This window comes from Juglans microcarpa x Juglans regia, chromosome 1D, assembly GCF_004785595.1.
Source record: "Juglans microcarpa x Juglans regia isolate MS1-56 chromosome 1D, Jm3101_v1.0, whole genome shotgun sequence".
NCBI lineage: Eukaryota > Viridiplantae > Streptophyta > Magnoliopsida > Fagales > Juglandaceae > Juglans > Juglans microcarpa x Juglans regia.
In genome coordinates, this window is record NC_054594.1 from 29,565,307 (window position 1) to 29,585,576 (window position 20,270).

At 39.9% G+C, this 20,270-nt stretch overlaps 1 protein-coding gene across 4 annotated transcripts; it reads right to left on the reverse strand.

The window, feature by feature from the left end:
* Nucleotides 1-16,579: 16,579 nt before the first annotated feature.
* On the reverse strand, nucleotides 16,580-19,778 carry LOC121267426 (protein FAR1-RELATED SEQUENCE 5-like). Of its 4 annotated transcripts, none has more exons than XM_041171295.1 (3): nucleotides 19,541-19,778; nucleotides 17,955-18,680; nucleotides 16,580-17,280 (listed from the first exon to the last, which is right to left on the reverse strand). In XM_041171295.1, the coding sequence occupies exons 2-3, from the start codon at nucleotides 18,507-18,509 to the stop codon at nucleotides 17,068-17,070; spliced, it is 768 nt and encodes a 255-aa protein (XP_041027229.1). In that variant the 5' UTR covers nucleotides 18,510-18,680; nucleotides 19,541-19,778; the 3' UTR covers nucleotides 16,580-17,067. The 4 variants fall into 4 exon arrangements, with proteins under 4 accessions (XP_041027229.1, XP_041027241.1, XP_041027234.1 ...); XM_041171307.1 differs by having other exon boundaries at nucleotides 17,955-18,628; nucleotides 19,561-19,759; XM_041171300.1 differs by having other exon boundaries at nucleotides 17,955-18,628; nucleotides 19,541-19,759.
* Between the last annotated feature and the right edge of the window lie 492 nt (nucleotides 19,779-20,270).

The following is a 20,270-nucleotide window of genomic DNA, read 5'->3' on the forward strand; positions in this document are numbered from 1 at the left end:
TTGCTACCCTCTCATTGCCAGAGTTACATGGTCGAGACATCCTCCCGCTACACTCTCATCTTAAAGAGTTATGCTGTCAAGGCATCCTCCCACTGCACTCATTGCCAAAGTTACGTGGTCGAGGCACCCTCCCACTACACTCTCATCGCCATGTGTTATGTGGTCCCGCTACACTTCCATCGCTAGAGTTACGTGGTCAAGCAATCCTCTCGTTACACTTCATCGCAAAGAGTTATGCGATCAAGGCATCCTCCCGTTACACTCATTGCGAGACTTACACGGCCGAAGCACCCTCTCGCTACACTCATCTCTATGAGTTACGCAGTCGATGCATCCTCCCACTACACTCATTGCTAGAGTTACACGGTCAAGGCATCTTCTCGCGACACTCATCTTCAAAGTTATGCGGTTGAGGCATCCTCCTGCGACACTCATCACCAAAGTTACAAGGTCGAGGCACTTTCCCGCTACACTCTCATCGCCAAGAGATATACGGTCGAGACACCCTCCCGCTACACTCTCATCGCCAAAGTTATGCGGTCGAGGCATCCTCCCGCTACACTCATCGCTAGAGTTACGCTGTTGAGGCATACTCCCGCTATACTCTCATCGCTAGAATTACACAGTCAAGGCACCCTCTCACTAGTCACTACACTCTCATCACCAGAGTTACGCCCAAGGTATCTCGCCCAAGGGAGTCGAAAACATGGTAAGCAAAGGGGCTGGCTGAAATCGATTTCTAGTTCATAGTGCCAAGATCCTTCCCCGACTTGGCGAGCAGGAATTCCCTCAGCTATTTGATCCTGAGCTTGTATCCAAGGCCTTAGGCATGGCTCCGAAAGGAGTAGGCGGCTGTCAGTTGAGGGAGAATGAGAGCAACCTCACCTTGAGAGCGAGCTAGCTCGACATTCAACTCGGTTACCTTCAACTCTGACTCTGACAACTATTTTTTGGTGACTCCAGGATCTCACTCAGCTGCAAGTAATGGTGATCATGGTCATTGAGCTCCGCCTTTGCTGTCGCCAGCTCCTATTCCACTTTGACCTTCTTGCCCTCAGTAATACCCAGCCAAATGTTCGTCTCCCGGCGCCCCTCATTGGAAGCAACCAGGCGAGTGGCATAATCGGCATTCTTTTGCCTTAATGCCTTTGCCTCATTCTCCATCTAGCTAAGGTGGGCAAGTAGGCTATCCCGTTCTGCTTCCCTAGCATCTACTTCGCGACGATGCTGACTATCTTCTTCCAAGGGCGCGCCATCTCTGATTTGAGCAGATCAACCTACCCGCGCATGGATGCAACTTGATCCTCAAGTTGATGGGAGTAAGATTCCACCTGGGATAGCCCCTCGGCTATCTCCTCTCTCTCTCTACTCTGGCGACTAGAATAGCGTTGTGAGCACGACCAATAAAAGAACACATGGATTGGTTTTCTTCTTCTAAGTCCAAGCAGTTGTCAACCAAAGCAGCCATAAGACGATCCACCCCTAGAAACACGACTAAATCAGGATCAAGTGTGTAGGGACCATGAAAAGGTGAAAATGCAGGAGAAACTTACTGGAGACAGGATGCTAAAAAGATTACGAACAATGGTGCGAAAGGCCTCCTCCCGACAAGCACTTGAGGGTCGAGATGCACCGTCAGTGAGAGAACTTGATGAACCACAAAAATAAATGGATCAGAAGGACACACCGGTGAAAGGTATCGAACCTTCCAGAGGCAAAGAGCTCTGGACGGGCAAGGACGAAGCCATGGCAGGATTAGGAGAGCTAGGAGGAAAATTAGTAGGTGCATTTACCTGAGAAGATGATGGTTGATGACCAAGAGGGGCCACGATGTTTTCTCGATCAGGTGACGCCCGAGAAGACTCAACGAGAGGATGGTCAACTGGGAAAATAGGAGAGGACCTGCCACCCATGATGGGGAAACGCTGAAGGGTGGAGAAGGGATTAACACCCTACTCCCACTTAGATCGACCCCCAAGGATCCCATGGGGGAAAGAGTAGGGAAAATGTTGAGGTGACAGGCAAACCAGATGCAGCACGAGTGACCCCTGTTGATAGGGCCCTTAGCCTCTTCAACTTGAAAAGACTCACTGAAGGCATCAAAAGGACAAGAGAAGCCGCTTAATGTGATAGGAAGGGCTCCCAGGAAGTCTAGATTTAAGGTCGCGATGATCTCATCCTCATCCAAACTAGAGTCATCCGCCTGGGTTGTCACATGGGGGGAATTCGAAGGAACACTCTTGAGTGGAACACTAGGTGATAGAGCAAACTCAACCTCTATCACCAACTGCAAATCGGCCTCAGCTTGAGCCATAATCTTGTTAAGAGAACTGGCTGCATACTCTTGAGAGAATCTCTAGTCTCTTCTACCACTCGCTAAGGGTGGCGGCAAGGGTCTACCTATGGTGGAACTTAATTCGTCTGAAGGTTTTGTTTCAACCTTAGAAGAAGATGATGCTCCTAAGTGAGCCTTTTTTGCCTTCTTGCCTTCCGCCGCCGATGACAGACCTCTCTTGGAACCACTGGACAATGAAAGGGCACCTAGAAATTGGCGACCAAAACATGTGCCTCACTGGGCGTCATCACAAATCTATCAATATTGGCACGGGTTAGCTTAACATCCGACCAGGTGGAATTGTTGTTCTTCTCCACCCAAACCTGTACCAAATGGATGCGAGCCTCTTTTCGGTCAAAGAGGATAATCTCAAAACCAAAGTCATTAGGAACAGGGCTCCATGAGGCTCTGATAGGAAACTCTTGGTTCATCACTTCATCTGCAGGAAACTACCAACCTTCACCATATACAAAGAAAAATTTCCTTTGCCAGTCTTTGGCGTGGAAATACTTGCGTTCCAGTTGAATCAACCGATTGTGAGCCCTAAAACTATGAAGATTCCCATCCAAAAGCCTAAAACTGCACAGGGAGAGGAACTCACAGGTAGTTATATCGAGGGATTCATCACATGTGGGCTCCAGAACCTATTGCCAAAGAACGCAACAAGCCACCAAAATGCACCAAGCATTAGGTACGAGTTGGGCAAGAGCGAGACCCAAGAAGGGTAAATGAAGCCCCATTGAAAACATAACCAAGTATACAAATCTCTCATGTCCACGGCTCCACGGCGCGGCTCAAGCAAGCCCAAAACAACAGAATCAAGGATCCCGTAACAATCCCTTGCAGAGTATAGCTCGTTGTGGGTTGCAAACGGAACCCACCGATGGCCTTCAAAGGCAGAGTGAGGACTAGCGACCACCCCCTCAGAGGGAGGAGGAGGATCTCAGGGTTGTGAAGGCTTGTCTACTCGAGAGGATGAAGGGCAAGAAGATTTGGAAGAAGTCATTATTTCGAAAGATAACTGTAAAGAAAGTAGAGTATCTGAGGTGAAGAGAAGAGTACCAAAAGGGTTGGAGTGAGGAGAAATGAAGGAGTGTTTGGAGGAAAAAGGTAACTGAACGTAAAACGACAAAGGGAAATTGGAAGAGGCGCAAAAGTGGAACGACACTCTGACAGGGGCAATGCCAAAGGGAAAAAACCCAGAATACGAAGTGACACCATCATGATAAGTCCCATCATGTCATGTGTGATGTGACTTCGCGAGGTAACTGGAAGAGATTTAATCCCCTCCCATTTCAGGGGCCTGTTGGACCGTATCGTGGGCCTAAGCCCAAGCCTAGCTCGGTAAGCGTTGGGTCGAGGATTCAGCCAATTGAGATGATATGGTGATAACCACCCTAGAATCCTGGGTAAGTCGTTATCTGTTAACAATTTCAAAGGCAAGGGAAGTTTGTATAGCTATTCCATCACTTGAATTTCAAATGATAGATTAGGCGTTTATAACACCAAATAAAAGGCATTGTGGGTTCTATTTATAGCCACCCAGGTATGACCATCATCATCTTCTATTGACTAAGAGATCTCTATTATCTTTCCTGACTTAGGTATTAGAGGCGTTCCTACACACCCCTTAAGCCTTTTCTCTCTTTGGTTGTAGGTGACTGCGTGTGTGACAGTGTGAAACACGTCCATAACACATTTTATCTTATTTTATCGCATCACATCTCATCTCAATATCCAAACACCACAAACATAAACAATTTTCAATTTCAATTTCAATTTTTTCAACTTTTTTATTTTTTTATTTAATCATTACCTAATCATTACAACTTTTCTAAATTTTCAAATAAAATACAAAAAATAATTTAACATTTTCAAATCACAAAATAAAAATTATATTAAACAATTATATTATAACAATATTTTAATTTTATAATATTTGATGACTTCTCCAACTTGGTCTTCCACTTAGTACCTAGTTGATGTCTTCAATCATCTGGCCATACAATGTCCAATTCTCTTTATGCTTCTGAACATCTTTGATGACTGAACAAGCATCACCTTCAAATATAACATCATCTAACCTTATCTCAGTACAGAAAACCAAAGACCTCTAGAAAGCATGAAATTCAGCAAGTATTGCACTTTTGACAAAAACATTTTGGCATACACAATGAGGCTATTATTTTCCCATCAATATCCCTTATTACAACTTCAGTCCCCCATTTTCATATTCTCCACGTGAATAGTAGCATCCCAATTAGCTTTATAAATTTTATTCCCAGGTTTTTGCCATCTAGCTCTATTGATCTCACAACTTCACCTGCACCAGAATCACTATTTTTATCATTACCTTGCATAAACTCTTCCAATTCAAATCTAGTAGCAGTTAATATTATTAAACATAACTAGATCAAGGAATTTAATTTATATAATTTATATAATATGTAGTAACTAGTATATATGCACGTTGTTTTGGGCTAAAAATACTACTTTTTGTCTCTAAAAATCGATATTTGGATCAAGAAAAAGTCTACATTTGTGTAACAAAATTAACCAGTCTAACATAAAAGTCCAAACCAAATTTTCCTATAAATATTTCGATCTTGATAAACATATCAATTTCGATTATAAAATTACAAAACCGACCGGTTCAGTTCGGTTAATCAGTCAGCTTAAAACTAAACTGATTACAACTTAAGGATAATATTTTAGGAATGGTTCCTCCACTTGTAACTATGCTTATAAAAGTTCACAATTTAATACATAATATAAGCTCATGTCTTAATAGTAAATAGAAGTTAATCGAATTAGTTTGTGATGTGAGCCCCCTTCTTTTCTTTTAAAATCTCTTTTCTCTAATATTATTTTCCAAAACAATAATTTCTAAAAAAAAAATAGTATTTTTACACATTTGCGTAAAGAAGTATTTTATTTGGGAAAGCATTTCTAAAGAGAGCATGGGTTTTCCTTTAACAATAGATACAAATATTCAGAATAATTTAATTCAAAACCTTATACTATAACATCCAATAAGGCAGGACAGTTATTAGGGTAATGCTCAAATCATCAAAATAAAACAGGTATATATCCCATAAAAATAATAAAATAAATAAAAATTTTTAACTCTTCCTCATTATAAGTGGATTTGAGTGTAAGAGTTTAATATAGAGACACTCATTTCTTCCTATAAAATGCCTAATAGGAGGAGTGAGGTAACTCCTTATAAAGATCAGGATGAGTTTATTCCTAAGTCATGTGGGGTATCTAAGCACACCCCCTCACATGTGGGCCGGTATTTCCGGTACCATCATCGTGGATAGGTCGCAGGAGCCCATCATCGGTCATAGGTTAACCTGTCTCTGATACCATATAGAGACACCCATTTCCCTCATAAAAGGCCTAATAGGAGGAGTGTGGTAACTGAAATGGATTTTATGTTATTAATTAACTGGATGCAGGCTAAGAGATGTGGGCTGTGGTATTTGGAGGATTATTGGGATGAGATTTTGCAATTACTTGACGGACTTAGATTTTCTATGAATCATGCTTATAGAGAGATCAATGCAGTGACAGATGGATTGGCTCGTTGTGGCACAAAAGGTTGCAATGGATTATGGTTTTCATTTTCCGACTTACCTTTGGCTATTAAAGGTATTATTAGATTGGAGAAGATAGGATGTCCTTATATGAGGAGTGTTCGGTCATACGTATAGTCTTTTCTATTTTGAGTGTTATTTTTTTTTTTTTTTTTTTTAGAAATAGATTGGGATTGTTTGATTTTTTAATTTTTCAATTGTAAAGTTGATTCCACGATATTCCTCCACCTTAAGTGAATAAAATTTGGACAGGGCCACTCGTGGACATGTGGTTTTAACTCTTCTAAATTAAAAATAAAAATAAAAAAAGGAGTGTGGTAACTCTTTATAAAGATCAGGATGAGTTTGTTCCTAAGCCGTGTGAGACTTCTAACTCCTCTTGAGTAGATCAAAAATAAGAGAACAAATTATCAAAATTTAGTAGGAGATTATTTTACAACAATCAATAAGTCATTCATTAATCATCACAACATAAATCAAGAGAATGTTTTCATTTGAAAATCAACAAAATATAATCAATATTAGAGCATTTTCTTTTAGAAATTAGTAGAATAAAACCAGGAGGGCACTTTATATGCTAATTTCCTACATGAAAACCATTTATATTTAAATAATTGTAAATTCACAATTTGTACATTCATGAATATAAAAATCTTTAATGGAAGAGCCAATATGGTAATAATCAAAATTCCCTCATTCCATCAATGTTTGTGAGAGGATTTAGCTCCATGATCATGACTCCAATCACTTAGGTTATGTTTGGTTAGTAAGGTGATCCTAGATCACCTCAACATCCAAACGTAGCTAGTGTACTAAAGGAAGCACTACATTTCCACAGACACAAGCAGTTCAACGTGCATCCCTTTGACACCATTAAGTGCATTCTCAACCATATATCCCTTCTCTTGACCAATATGTAGTCTTGAACGTATAACTTGCTTTGGGAATCTTGATGTTGATGCGGGAAAAATCGCTCAACAGACCAGAATGGGAGAAAGAGTCATTTTCGGCCTACTGGGGCAACTTGGGCCTCGATCAGTGTTGTTCGGAGCCCCTGACAGTGTTCCGGTACAGTTGTATGATGTTGGCGCGTACGTACATGGCAGTGGATAGAACATAAGTGCAAAGAAAGTAAAGAGAGATGAACACAAAGATTTACGTGATTCGACACTAGGCCTACATCCACGGGGGATTGGGGAGGGGAGTTTTCACTATAATGTATTTGTTTACATTCACTCATGATCCCTCATATCTCACTATACAAAGAAAACTAGAGATCTACTTGTTGAAGAAGAAAATCCCTCTGGAATTCTCCTTGCCAAGGTTGAAGAAGAGGAGTTGAGTAGAAGTTGAGAGGTCCTTCGCTTTTATCTAACCCTTCACTACGCACTCCAGCCTACCTTGATGTGACTGATCTCCCTTGCGTGTCTGAGAGTCTTTACTTGTCTAGACTCCTCCTTTTCCTACTTCTTTTCTGACTTCCTGACATATGCATGCTCCATGTCCCTTCTTGTCTCCTACACCTTTCTTCTCTTGTCCCTAGTGATGGCCTGATGGGCTGGGCCTAATCTTGGGCTTGGTATTTTATCCCTCCACACTCGAGTTTATGTGTGATGGTGATAGTGTTTACCTTTTAAGACTATTGAGTGAGAACAACCACACCATCACTATACCTAATGTGTACCTAATTATATTGACCTCAACATGGATTGTTTTGGGCCTTCCTAAGACTATAAGAAACAAAAAACTTTATATTCATTAATTGTTGTTAACAAGTTCTCCCTGTTAATGCCAAAAATTGCATAACAGATTGGAAAGGAAGAAAGAGTCATCCCTGACCCACGTTGCTGATTCAAGCTTTGATACAATTCTCTTCGCGTTCATCCATGAAATAAATAATAAATAAACAAATAAAGTAAATAAAGGGAGATATATGAATTTACGTGGTTCGGCATAAAAGTTTACATCCACGGGTTGTTGGGGGCAAAATCCACTATATCAGGTGATAATTTTACAATATCTCATAGCCTCACATATCGCTCAATATAATGGGAGAATTTAGTCTCAGGAGAGTCCCTCTAGAGAATTGTGGGGAGCTACTCCTTATATAGAGGTTATTTCTTTGGAGTAATAGAGTCCAACTTGACTTGTGATACCTTATCCTTTTAGGAGTTTGAGCCAACTTCTTTGCCTTATCTCTTTCCTGTCTTATCTCTTGGTTTTATCTTTTCCCTTAGTGATAGATTTCCAAAGGGTTTGACCCAGTCAATTTGGTCCCTAACAGATGCCCTCGATTCTTAGGGTTAACTTGTTTATCAGGAAGGCCTTGAGAATCTTCAAGTCAACTATGGTGGAGGTAACTTGCAGAAAAAGGAATTCTGGCAACTAGTTAGTTTTTCACTATTATGCAATGGAGTTCTCCAAGAGTGATCCACAAGAAGAAATTGTAAAATTAGTAATAATAGCCTTTGAGAATGGGCCTTTGTGAAGTTTTGTTTGTAAGAACGTTTGTGTAATGATTGTATGTGAATGTTTATAGTTAGTAAAGTGCGTATATTTCCGTGCTCAGTGATCGTTTTTGGTGGCCTTAGTGGATTTTGTCCCATGCTATATTTTTTTGTTGGTGTTTCTCCTTTTTGATGTGGATATAAGAGTTTGTTTGTAGTAACTGGTGCTTAAGTGGCCAGGGTGCCCGTTGAACCCCTAGATCCATCTTAGGCGGTTCCTGAGCTCGTCGACTCATTCCCGAATGAGACACTCGGATGTAAGTGCAGTAGGAGAAGGTGTTAACGGGAGATCCCTTGACCGTTTTAACCTATAAGTGTTAGGCTAGTGGGAGATCCCTCAACCACGTAACCTTTTGGCGAGAAAGTGTTAACGGGAGATCCCTCGACCACGTCACCTTTTGGCAAGAATGTATTAATGGGAGATCCCTCAACCATTTTAACCTTTAAGTATTAGGCTAATGGGAGATCCCTCGACCACATCACCTTTTGGCAAGAATGTGTTAACGGAAGATCCCTCGACCGTTTTAACTTTTAAGTATTAGACTAGTGGGAGATCCCTCGACCACATCACCTTTTGGCCAAAAGGTGTTAACGAGAGATCTCTCGACCATTTTAACCTTTAAGTATTAGGCTAGTGGGAGATTCCTCGACCATGTCACCTTTTGGCTAGAAGGTGTTAACTGGAGATCCCTCTACCATTTTACCTTTAATTTATTAAGCTAGCGGGAGAGTGCCTCGACCGCGTAACCCTGGCGATGTGAGTGTAGCTGGAGATGCCCTCAACCATGTAACTTTGGCAATGGGTGTAGCGGGAGAGTGCCTCAACCGTGTAACCCTTTGAGGTGGGAGACAAAGCGCGACCGCAATATGTGGTGGCAACTAGAGATTGATCGTACCAACAAAAACAAACATATTAGGTTAAATAATCCAAACCACAAGTTTTGAGGTTTGAAAACTTTGGCTATCTCGCTTGAGTGTGGCAAAGTTTGGTGACCCACAAGCGATGCCCGTGATACTGAACAACCTATTTTGTTGAAGATAAATTGAGATGCAGAATTAGAGCCCGAGATTCGCTTCATTGTTGGTGCTTCGAGCCATGCAATTCACTTCTAGTGAAGTATGTTCCCACGACATGTAGCAGCCAAATTTCTCGTGGAACCTTGAAGAGCTTCATGGGAAAAGTCTTTCAAAAAATCAACTTCGTTAGTAAACATAACAAATTTGAAAGAGCCAAACCGAAGTAATTTTGTTGTTGCGCTCCACTATTCCTTTGTTGTCTTCTTCTTCTTCTTCTTCTTCTTCTTCTCTCTCTTTTATTTTTTGCAGGTTTGGTTGATTGCCATATCAATTGCTTTTGATCCAAACTCTTTCTCGCCGAGGTTGGATGCTCGCCACTTTTGCTCGTCGTTTGCATGGTCTTGCTTGTGAGTTGTTGCTCGCCTAGATCAGGAGTTGGTCTGGTTGCTCGCCCAAGATGCTAGTCTTGTTGCTCACCTGAGGCATGGGTGTGGTTGCTCGCCTAATGAGCTAGTCTTGTCGCTCACCAAGGTGCTACCCATCATGTATGCAGCTAACCATCGGGATATATGATCTGTACTTGTGCGAATCTAGTGAGGTGTTGGTGGAGAGGTTCTCGCCAAGGGACGTTGCTGTAAATCAATTGTCACCGTTCGACATTGCTCTTTGTGTGAGTTGCTCGGGATTGCCTCCGTGAGCGAGGAAGCTTCTGTGGGCTAGCACTAGCGTAGAGCTAGCTGTATCTTCGGGGTGGTGAGCACTGGTGGCGAGGAAGTTACCAAGGCGAGCGTTGGCACCTCGGTGGCAGAGAGTCTTCACCCCGGCGAAAGAAAAATTTGGCAAACTGAGGGTGGTTGAGCTGGTTCCCTCCCTGTGCTCGCCATCGTGTTCCCTGTGTTTCCACAACCTTCATAGTGTGCTGCTATGACAAGGATAAGTTGAGAGAAAAAACGGTTGTGGTCAGGTATCGTCGCCCAAGTGACAGACGACGCTGGCAAGCTTGACGGTGGTAGAAAATGACAGCTGGAGAGGTGGCAGCTGCTGGTGGTCTGCATCTCATGACCCTTTGGACGAGGTTCTTCCCTTCAACTATGGTGAGGACTTCGGCGGAAGAACTTCTGTGGTCAAGCTCTTTCTTGAAGGAGGCAAAAAGTGCTAACTGGTTAGATGGAGGTTGTCGACAGCCTCTCTAAGCTTCCGATCCTCTAGCAGCTCCTCCCAATTTGTTTCGCGGTCTTCGGCAGTGAGGAAGCGGTGGGAAAGCTCCCATTGGAGCTCCGTCTGGCCATCCAGCCGGGAGGTTGGGCGCGGGTCGCGCCATGCAAGGGGGGTGGTGGGAATCAAGTCCACCACATTAAACGCCTGGGTGCACCTCGGCGTGCACCCACTATGCTTTGTTGTGCATGGCATGCACAGCGCATACGTGCATAGTTCACGCCATGTAGCCCATTACTATTTTTTTTAGTATTATTGTTATGGACATGTTTTACCGCCGCCATCTCACGATTACTTGCAACCAAATAGTAGAGGGCTTGGGGGTTCGAGGGAATGCCTTCAATGCCTAAGTCAGTGACTGAAGATAATAACAATAATACTAATGAATTCGATCATTTTTACATACCTGGGTTCTCCTTTTATATAGAGCCTCAGAACCATTCTGTTGCTTAAGTGATAATAGATATATCTATTATTCAAATTCAAACTTGGGGATGAGGCTTCTTGCTCTAATGGATTGTTATAATAACTGTCATTCCTTTAGCGCCCCTAGGTGGTTACTTAGTTGGCAATGGGAAGTGGGTTGGGCTTTTCTCCGTTTTAATGGACCCTTTCGATATTGGGACTCAAATTATGAGTAGGTGAAGGCCCAGGCTTGTACTGTATGGGCAAGAGGAATGTCCTCTCCACTCCCCATATATAATATCATATAATTATGTTCTATTTTAAATTAATCCAAATTTATAAGCTAAACCAAGATATAAATTAATTTAAAAAATAAAAATAAGATATTTTGTCTGCGTTTGGAAAAAAGTTCCCTTGAAGATATGGAATTGTTATTTGAAAGGAACCCAGAAGCTAAAAATCATTATTTGAGCAAAACTCAGTGCCTTGGGGTGTTATTTGAGAGAAACCTGGAGTCTTTGACTCCAAACAAAGAAGAAAGCATGGGAAAGAGAGAGCGAGAGAGAGAGAGAGAGGGTTTGAAATGAAGATAAAAGATTTTGAAGAAATGAGGAGAGAGAAATGAATTAAAAATATTTTACATGGGTGAACAGTTCCTTCTAGATGTAGCGGGATCACTGTAGCAAAACAAAAAATGAAGATGAAATACAACATCCATTGTAGGTCATTTTTTAACAAATTTCTTCATATTTTAAAGAAAAATGTATTATAGAGCATCCACTGGGAGTGCTCTAAGAAGTAGCGATTCCATGGGCTATCTTGGTCCATTATTTCTGATCCAGATGTGAAATTTATTAGCTTTTCATGGAAGACATTACGAGCTAAATTTGCTACCAAACAAGCTTGTTGTGTTGTTTGGTTACAAATCATCATTCCTCTTGGGATATTATACTATTCCATACTGACTTTGCATATAATTATTAAGAATATAATATAAATAATTAAATATATCTCTTTCTATCAGTTTAATCTTTTGAGAGAAATGATGATTTTCATGTTATATCAAAATAGAGATCTTAAGTTGATTCATTAAGAGAGAATATGACCCACATGTGAGGGAGTGTTAAGAATACAATACAAATAATTAAATTTACCTATTCTCATAAGTTTAAGGCCTCGTTTAGATAGTGAGATGATATGAGATAATATATGAATAGTAGTAGTAGTGAAATGATTTGAGATAATATGTTTTATATGATTTTGGAAAAGAAGAGAGAAAAAAGTTGAATAAAAATATTATAAAGTTAAAATATTATTAGAATATAATTTTTTAATATTATTTTTCTTTTGAGATTTGAAAAAGTTGAATTATTTTTTGTATCTTTTTAAGTTTGAGAAATTTGTAATGATTAGGTAATCATTAGACGAAACAGTTAAAGGTCTGAAATTGAAAAATATTTATGTTTGAGTGTTTACATATTGAGATAAGATGAGAGGAGTTGGAAAGACTTTGTTATTCAAACCAAGCCTAAGCTTTTAGAACAAATGGTAATCTTCGCAATAATAGCTCTGTTAATAGAAGTACATGACTTTTTCCATTTGAAGTAGTCACTGGAAAGCAGCCCTGTGTACTTCTTGATCTTGTTCAGTTACCCCATAGCCTCATCGAACAAGTGCAGAAGTAGTTAGTTTTTCTCAACACACGTAGTGATCATTCCACACTGTCGTCCATTAGCAACTTATCCTCAATGATGAGAAATACAATATTTTCATCTACCCTTATAGTATATTAGATATTTGAATGACGATAAGTTGGAGAAATTTTAATAGTACTGTAGATAGGCCTGTTCAAAAAATACTCTGACCCGCACCCGCTCGATAAATCTGTCCGACCCCACCCGTTAAATGCGGGTTCAACTAAACAACGGGTTGGAAATCATCCAACCCGCTGTTTAACGGGCGAAAGAGTAGCCCGAGAGTCTTCATTCCTCATTTCCTTCCTCTCCAAACCCTAGACCTCTCTCTCTCTCTCTCTCTCTCTCCCCCTCTCCCTCCTCGATCACGCCTCAGGAAACCAAGTCTCTCTCTCTCCTCGATCGCACCTCTAAGCAACCGAGTACTCCAAGCAAACACTTCAGCTGCCTGCAAAAACCCTAGCCAGTGGCGTTCTTCGTCGTAGTCTCCATCTGCATTCTTCGTCGCCGTTCGCCATCACTATTCGGCCGCAGCTCCAAGATCAAATCGATTTGCTGAGGTATGTTTCGTTACTCATGCTCCAAATTTCTCTGTCTTCACCTTCTCTGCCCTTCCAATTTCTCGTCATTGCTGGTATCACATGGAGCTTCCGTTGTGTTAGTTTTATTTGGGGTTTGATTAGTTAATCTAGGTTTGATTCTTTCTTCGTTAATCTGGACCGTTGGGTTTGATTTGTTGTGTTATGTTTCTCTTGTGGATCGTATGAATGGTAGAGATGTTTGTATTTTGAACTAATTTGGACGTCCAATCAGAACTTCAATTATATGTGTCTTACTGTTATATGATATTATAATTTATAACTTATATCAGAATGCGTTTTATAAATAAAAGAGAATGGTTCTTTCTTAAAAAAAAAAAAAAAAAAACTGATTATTATTTTTACCCTACCCGAATGGTTCGTCGGGTCGGGTCGGGTTGTATTGCACTGGCAATTGTTGCGGGCTATGACTGGACAGGCCAAAAACTATGTTGGGCGGGCAATTACACACCCCTAACTGTAGAGGTGAGATACCTTTGACGTTTATTTACTACAATAGAAAAGTTAAAAAAAAAATAGCATTTTCGTCCTGAAATATTTTTTGGAACAAAAAAAAATCGTCACACGATCGTCCTAGTTGTTGTGAAACAATGACGACAAATAAGTGAAAGCAAACACAAGCAAATCAATCATACGATACAAAATTAACTTGGTTCAGTAACGTGCTTACGTCCACAAAGTTGCAAAGGATTTTATTATGCTAAAGAGTCACAAAAAATACTTTGGGGCGAAATCTCACTGTTCAAAACACTCAGGGCGTACTAAATTGTTCATTAAGTACATATATTTAGTGTCAAATGACAGAAATTTTAATTTTCACTTTATTACATTATTCGTTCAAGCATAGTGTTGAGTGCGCCTCGAGTGAGATCTTTGTCTGATGCTTGTTTGAGACAACAGTTGAGCGAGACACCAACAAAACTAGGCTTCACAAACCCAATACCAATATCGCTGCCCAAAAATATTATTTAGGACGAAAATTTGAATTTTGTCCAAAATAATACTTTTTGGGACTGAATGAAACCGGTCGATGGCGTTCGAATGTAAAGCTTATTCTGGGATGATTAATTTTCATTACAGATGGATGTTCGAACAGTTAATTGATTATGTTCGACCGTAAAACTATGTTCGAACGCATTGCGTTGAGTGGTCGATCGAATTCTAATACATTCAAACATATTGGTAGGGAGAAATGTTCGACTGTTAAATTGATTGTTGATTGTCAAAGTACGTTAGAACATTGTAGTGAGTGATCGATCGAATTTTAATACGTTTGAATGTATTATTAGGGAGAAACATTTGAAACGTTCAATATAGTGTTCGAACATAGATGTAATGTTTGATGTTGTAAGAAATCATTCGAACACTTATTACATTTGAATGTTGTACCTATGTTCGAATGCTAATTACAATGTACGTTTGAATGTTCTACGCACTCATTCGAATGGTTAGAATATATATTTGAACAATTTGAGGGCGTTCAAACAGTAGGAATTATTTTAATCTAATAAAAAAACTTAAATAGACATATATAATATCTTAAAAAATATATTAGAATTTGTTCAAGAAACTTAAAAAGTAGTCTCATTCTTAGAAGCGCAAACTAAGTAGAGAAAACATTATTCGTACACAAACAACAGTAAGATAATCAAACCAACTTAGGAGGCCTGAATTTTTGCATCATCATCTATATTCAGAGTTGCATCTCTAACTCGTGCTTCTTTCTCCTTAGCTTGATCTCAAAATTGGTCCAAAAGACAACAAAAACAAATACTGGACCAAAAATGAAATCAAAATGGTCTAGAAAAAGGTTTGAGCCCAATGCCAACTGGTGGGCAGATGGCTCGGGAGCCAATCTGCTAGCCCGGCATCCGGCAGGACTTGCCCAAGCAGGACACGGCCGAGGCCAGAGTGCCAAACTCGTCCCCACACCCGCCCCTAGCAGGCCTAATATAATTGGTGCTTCATACAAAATTAGAATATGGGTTATAAGGAATTCATCCTTATATTTGTATTTTGGGAAAAATAATTGTTTCTTCTAAGATTCTTAGGGAAAAAAAAAAAAAACATAAATTTTCATATAGTTTTAGGAATTCTTATTAGAACTCGTCACATAACAATTGTTCAAGGAAATTGAAATTTTGACTCGTCTATGGCGCGCCAAGGTAGTAAGGCTTTGGAATATTGAGAAATTTCAAGTAATTAGGGATTTTTCTAAAAACACTTACATAGTTCCTTGTCTTGGCACAACTAGAGCTTGTTCTTTGTTCCTTTTTTTTTTTTCCTTCTTCTTCGGGTATGTTACTGGAGCTTGGTTAACTATGTGCCAGTTTGTGGTTGCCTCATTTTAGGTTTTGGAAGTAGAGATTGTACATACAAAAGAGGGATTTACACCATTGCGCCTTGAAGATGAAGATATGGAAGAGTTCAGTTGACTGATATTTCCTAATTGCTACGGAAGAAAGGGTAGTTGGCTGTGGAGAGAGACGAGGTAGAAGACCCATTGTCAAGTTAACCTTCTCTGGTCTTATTTCTTTCATAAAAATTGTTAGCTCATCCACTTAGATTATGTAGAGGAGAAAGAGCAATCTGCTAGTGCTAGTTTTGGTAGTTGCCAGTTGTTCATACCGAGATATAGTAGATTGGTTTCCATTGTAGTATATAAAGATGATAAATATGGGGGGCCGTACAGATTGAAGTTATTCTCATCATGCTTTCACGACCAACCATCACCACAGGTGCAAATTAACTCAAAAGTAAATTTTGAATGAGCCCACAGCCCCAATCTGTTTTTTATTTTATTTTATAGATAACTGAAATTCATTAAAACCTAAGGGTGCATCAAGTAGAGCGGCGGTGGAAACTACCAAGCTGGAGTACGGTAGGGGCAGAAGGAATTTCCGGCAGAGCGGTGAAATGCATAGGGATCGGAAAGAACACCAACAGCGAAAGCACTTTGCTGGGCCGACATCGACACTGAGAGATGAAAGCTAGGGGAGCGAATGGGATTAGATACCCCAGTAGTCTTAGCTGTAAACGATGGATACTAGGCACCACCTAAGCAGAAAAAGAAAAAGGACGACATACAAAAACTAGAAAGAGAAAACTCTCCCACACAATATTTACACCCGACCAAACAGGGGAGACCACTACTGCAATCTAAAACATCAAATAGTGCTTAAGGCAAAAATTCAATCATTTACCGAAATGGGCAACGACACAATTGGAATACATACTTTTGCAACCACCTTACAGCAGTCCAAACAATAAAAATAAAAAATCTGTCTCAACATATTTAACAATCCTTTTACATTAGTGCACATACGATTATACTACTACAATACTTTACATGTGAGAATGAAAGTACGCAATACCTTTCTCAGCTTTTGGCCAAGTAAGAAATGCCTCGTTTTTGTGAATGACGATACTGCAAATGTCCAAGAAGAATTAACTTCCCATGATGTACTTTTAGACTTTCTTGAGATTAAGCACTCGAGCCAGGACATCTCACACCAGCAACTGAATTTCTCAGAAAGACGAGACTGAAGACCTTTATCCACTTCAAGGATTAATTTAGCTCCAAGCATAGGTGAGGCAACTTTATTAACATGTGGGTCGTGAAATGCATTTGAGGCTTAATCAACTCATAAAGAAAAACTAAGATTGAGGGAAAATACAGAACAAGCTGCACCAACTCTATCCACTGTCTGACTCCGATCGTTCATCTTCAATATCTTTTATGCTCTGAACTACATCAGCAACTGTTTTTGATATGTGTTCTGTATGTTTTTCCAAATCTTTCAAAATTGTTTTTAATTGTTCTTCATATGCAGCACACCTTCGCTTACACTTTTGCTTCTCATTATACAACTCAAGGGATAGTTCCCGAATTCTCTTATCTTTCTCGTCCTGCAGAAAAGGTGAACAGTTAGGTTCACTAGATATGTGATACTACTCACAAAGCAAGAAACAGGAACTCAAAACTCTGGACATCAGAAATAGCAACTAAAATTTCCAGACCAATTGAAAGATAGAATTCAATCAGACAATGTATTGCATCCAATTTACTTTCACTGACTTTATTGTTCCAACATAAGAATTCAATTAGCAAATTTGTGAATCTTTGTGCTGGACCTAGGGTGCGGGGAATTTTTTTTTTTTCACCTCTCTGATTTGGACCAACTCTCTTGGTCTCTATTTGACCAATGATCCTCATAAATTTAAAATTCTTTAAAAAATTATCAATCCTTAACTTCTATTAAGGAGAGAGCAGATGTTCCAGTTTCGTCCTTTTTGTTTCTTTAATATTCATTTCCAAAATACTTCAGTGACTTGAATTAAACAATCCAGGACTAGCTCCTTCTGCGTGAAGAATTAAATTAACTTTGTGAGTATAACCTCACGTGGCTAGCCAAATTGTTCAGTTTGAGTTTTCCTAGGATAGTGCTTCAAATATAACTATGGCCTTCATGTTGGTCTTGGCTGTAATTGGTTCAACTGTAACGGCCAGAACACAAGAAAGATTATGCTTGATGACCCATGTGCCCATCTATTGTATTAAAAAATATTAATCTCAAGCATACCTCACTGACTAGGTGCTTTCCAGATCCCCGGCATGGGACTTTACTGGGGCTCAGTAGCTTATGATTGTGCTCTTTCACAAATTTGGTGATAATCCACTTTGTTCCATCCCTTAAAGCAAGCCTTATCATTGCTTGGCAGCCCTCTCTGGTGATAGGAGGTGGGGGAAGAACTCTGTCTTTTCTGTGAACATACTTTTTTGCACGAAAGCCTTCTTTTGAACAAACAAAATCCTGACCAATAACTTGATTGTTTACTCGCGAGCGACGGTTATGGTGTATTCGTACAATGAAACCACTACGTCTACCATACACAACATAGAAATCCCTAGCCTCATCTCGTGAGTTGAACTCCATGCCTATGTATGGTTCTAAAGCTTTGGCAAAAGGTAAATCTTCAACAGACTGCTCCGATATCATGTCAGCTTCACTTGCACACGAGTTTAAGTTATTTGGAAGCCCATCTTCTATCATTCCATCTTTTTCATAAGTTTCAGCTTGCATATCTAGCTCACTTTCATCTAAGTCAAATCCCTGAAGAGATTGATGATCTATCATCCTCCCATAGCAAGAATCAAAAGGCTATTCTTCATGTATCATCAGGACACCCACACGAGGAAAAGCTAAAGAAAGATTGCACTCAACAAACGCATGCTTAATCTTTGATAATTGTTTTTCTGAAATTGAAACAACAGTCCTTGGAATCAGTCCTTCTATTCTTCTGCTTCACTGCCACTTTTAAGAACGAACCAGTTAAAAGAAGGCAAAGAGGTACAAGAGTAAAACTTCGACAACGTAGTGCATCTATGATGTCGAAGTTATATAACAGCTATAGAACACTTGTAAAATGGCAATGTGACGTATTAAGAACGCAGGACGTTTACCTCACATATGAAGGACGCTGAACTTTTAAAAATCATTTAGTACTTCACATTCTTATAAACTTAGAGGTGGTAAACCGAAGGCTAACTTAGAAGTTCAATGTTTAGCCAGCTACGGGTACAGCAGAATATAAAACCTGGTATTAAATAAACATGGACTGAAAATTCTCTATCACATAACTTCCTAAGTTGGTAAGTGGTAAAGCGATTAAAGTTCTTGAAATTTTTCAAAGATCAAATTTAGAGAAATCAGAGCATAGAATATTGAAGCTCCTTAAATGTACTCTCTTCAGAAATCCAAGATCAACATCTATGATAAGTTTTTTGTGCAGATCTCCAGCCTTCAATTCTGGCAAGCAATGATTTCATTACAATTACACCTACATTATTTGTGGATACCCACTTAAAAAAAAAAAAAAAAATAGTGGGTAGAAAATAGTAGAAATTATTTACTAAATTCACTATTCCAACTTTTTTGTTTGGAAGTAAGTTTCAGGGAGAAGTGAGAAAGAAAGTTCCATTCAAGAATAACTAAGCAATCTACAAGAACGCATCAAGCTCTATTAGAATGCTTCACAGAAATAGTGATGATTTACATCCCAATAATCGCACTAGATCTCGAAAATAAGAGTGAGGAGTGGAAGTCTGGGATCTGGGGACCTCACAGTGAAAACAGGGTTTGATCGGACAAACTGTAAATGAAAGAACCTGAAATGGAAAACCCATGCCTAGATCGAGATCGTGCTCTGCATGGCCCCTAAGAGCGGGTTTGAGCCGGTCGTCTCTGACAGGTGGTTTTAGTTCGACTTCGGCGGTCACCGGTGGTGCCGACTGAAGAAGTTGACTGTACGGACAGGACAAAGAGAGTCTGTTCCAGCCGGACGAGTAGGTAACTGTGCTAGTATGGGGAGACGTTTGGACTTTTGAATCAAAGTTTATTTAAAATAAAATTTCTATTATCAAATTTGTACAACATTAACTATAAATATTTATATAATATAATTTAATTTTAAAGATAAATTTAAAAATTTAATTGATTTAAGTGATATAAATAGTGTGATTTATACTAGGGGTGTGCAAAATTTCAAAAATTTCGATTCTGTCCGACTTCCGCTCAGACTCCGACTCCGACTTCGTCAAAGTCATTGAAATTCGGAGTCGGAATTCGGAGTAGCTCCGAATATCTATTCGGAGTCGGAGCTCCAAGAAGCTCCGATTCCGACTCCGAAATTTTTTTTATTGTACACTTGCGCTCGAGCGAGGTGTCGAGTGTAAGTCGATCACACGTTGTATTGAACATTAGCTCGATCGACATGTCGAGCGGAAGTCGAGCGAACCCCTTCCAGAGAGGTTCGCTCGAGCGACATGTCGAGCGGAAGTTGAGCGAACCTCTCTGAAAGAGTTCCGCTCGAGCGCCACGTCGAGCGCACTTCGAGCT

Bases quoted from the DNA above. Each gene is read 5' to 3' on its own strand.
- LOC121267426 (XM_041171295.1), bottom strand. From the start codon at position 18,509: ATGATAGATCATCAATCTCTTCAGGGATTTGACTTAGATGAAAGTGAG. The intron at 17,281-17,954 runs GTATGCTTGAGA...CCTTTTCTGCAG, and splicing joins GAAAGCACCTAGTCAGTGAG to GACGAGAAAGATAAGAGAAT.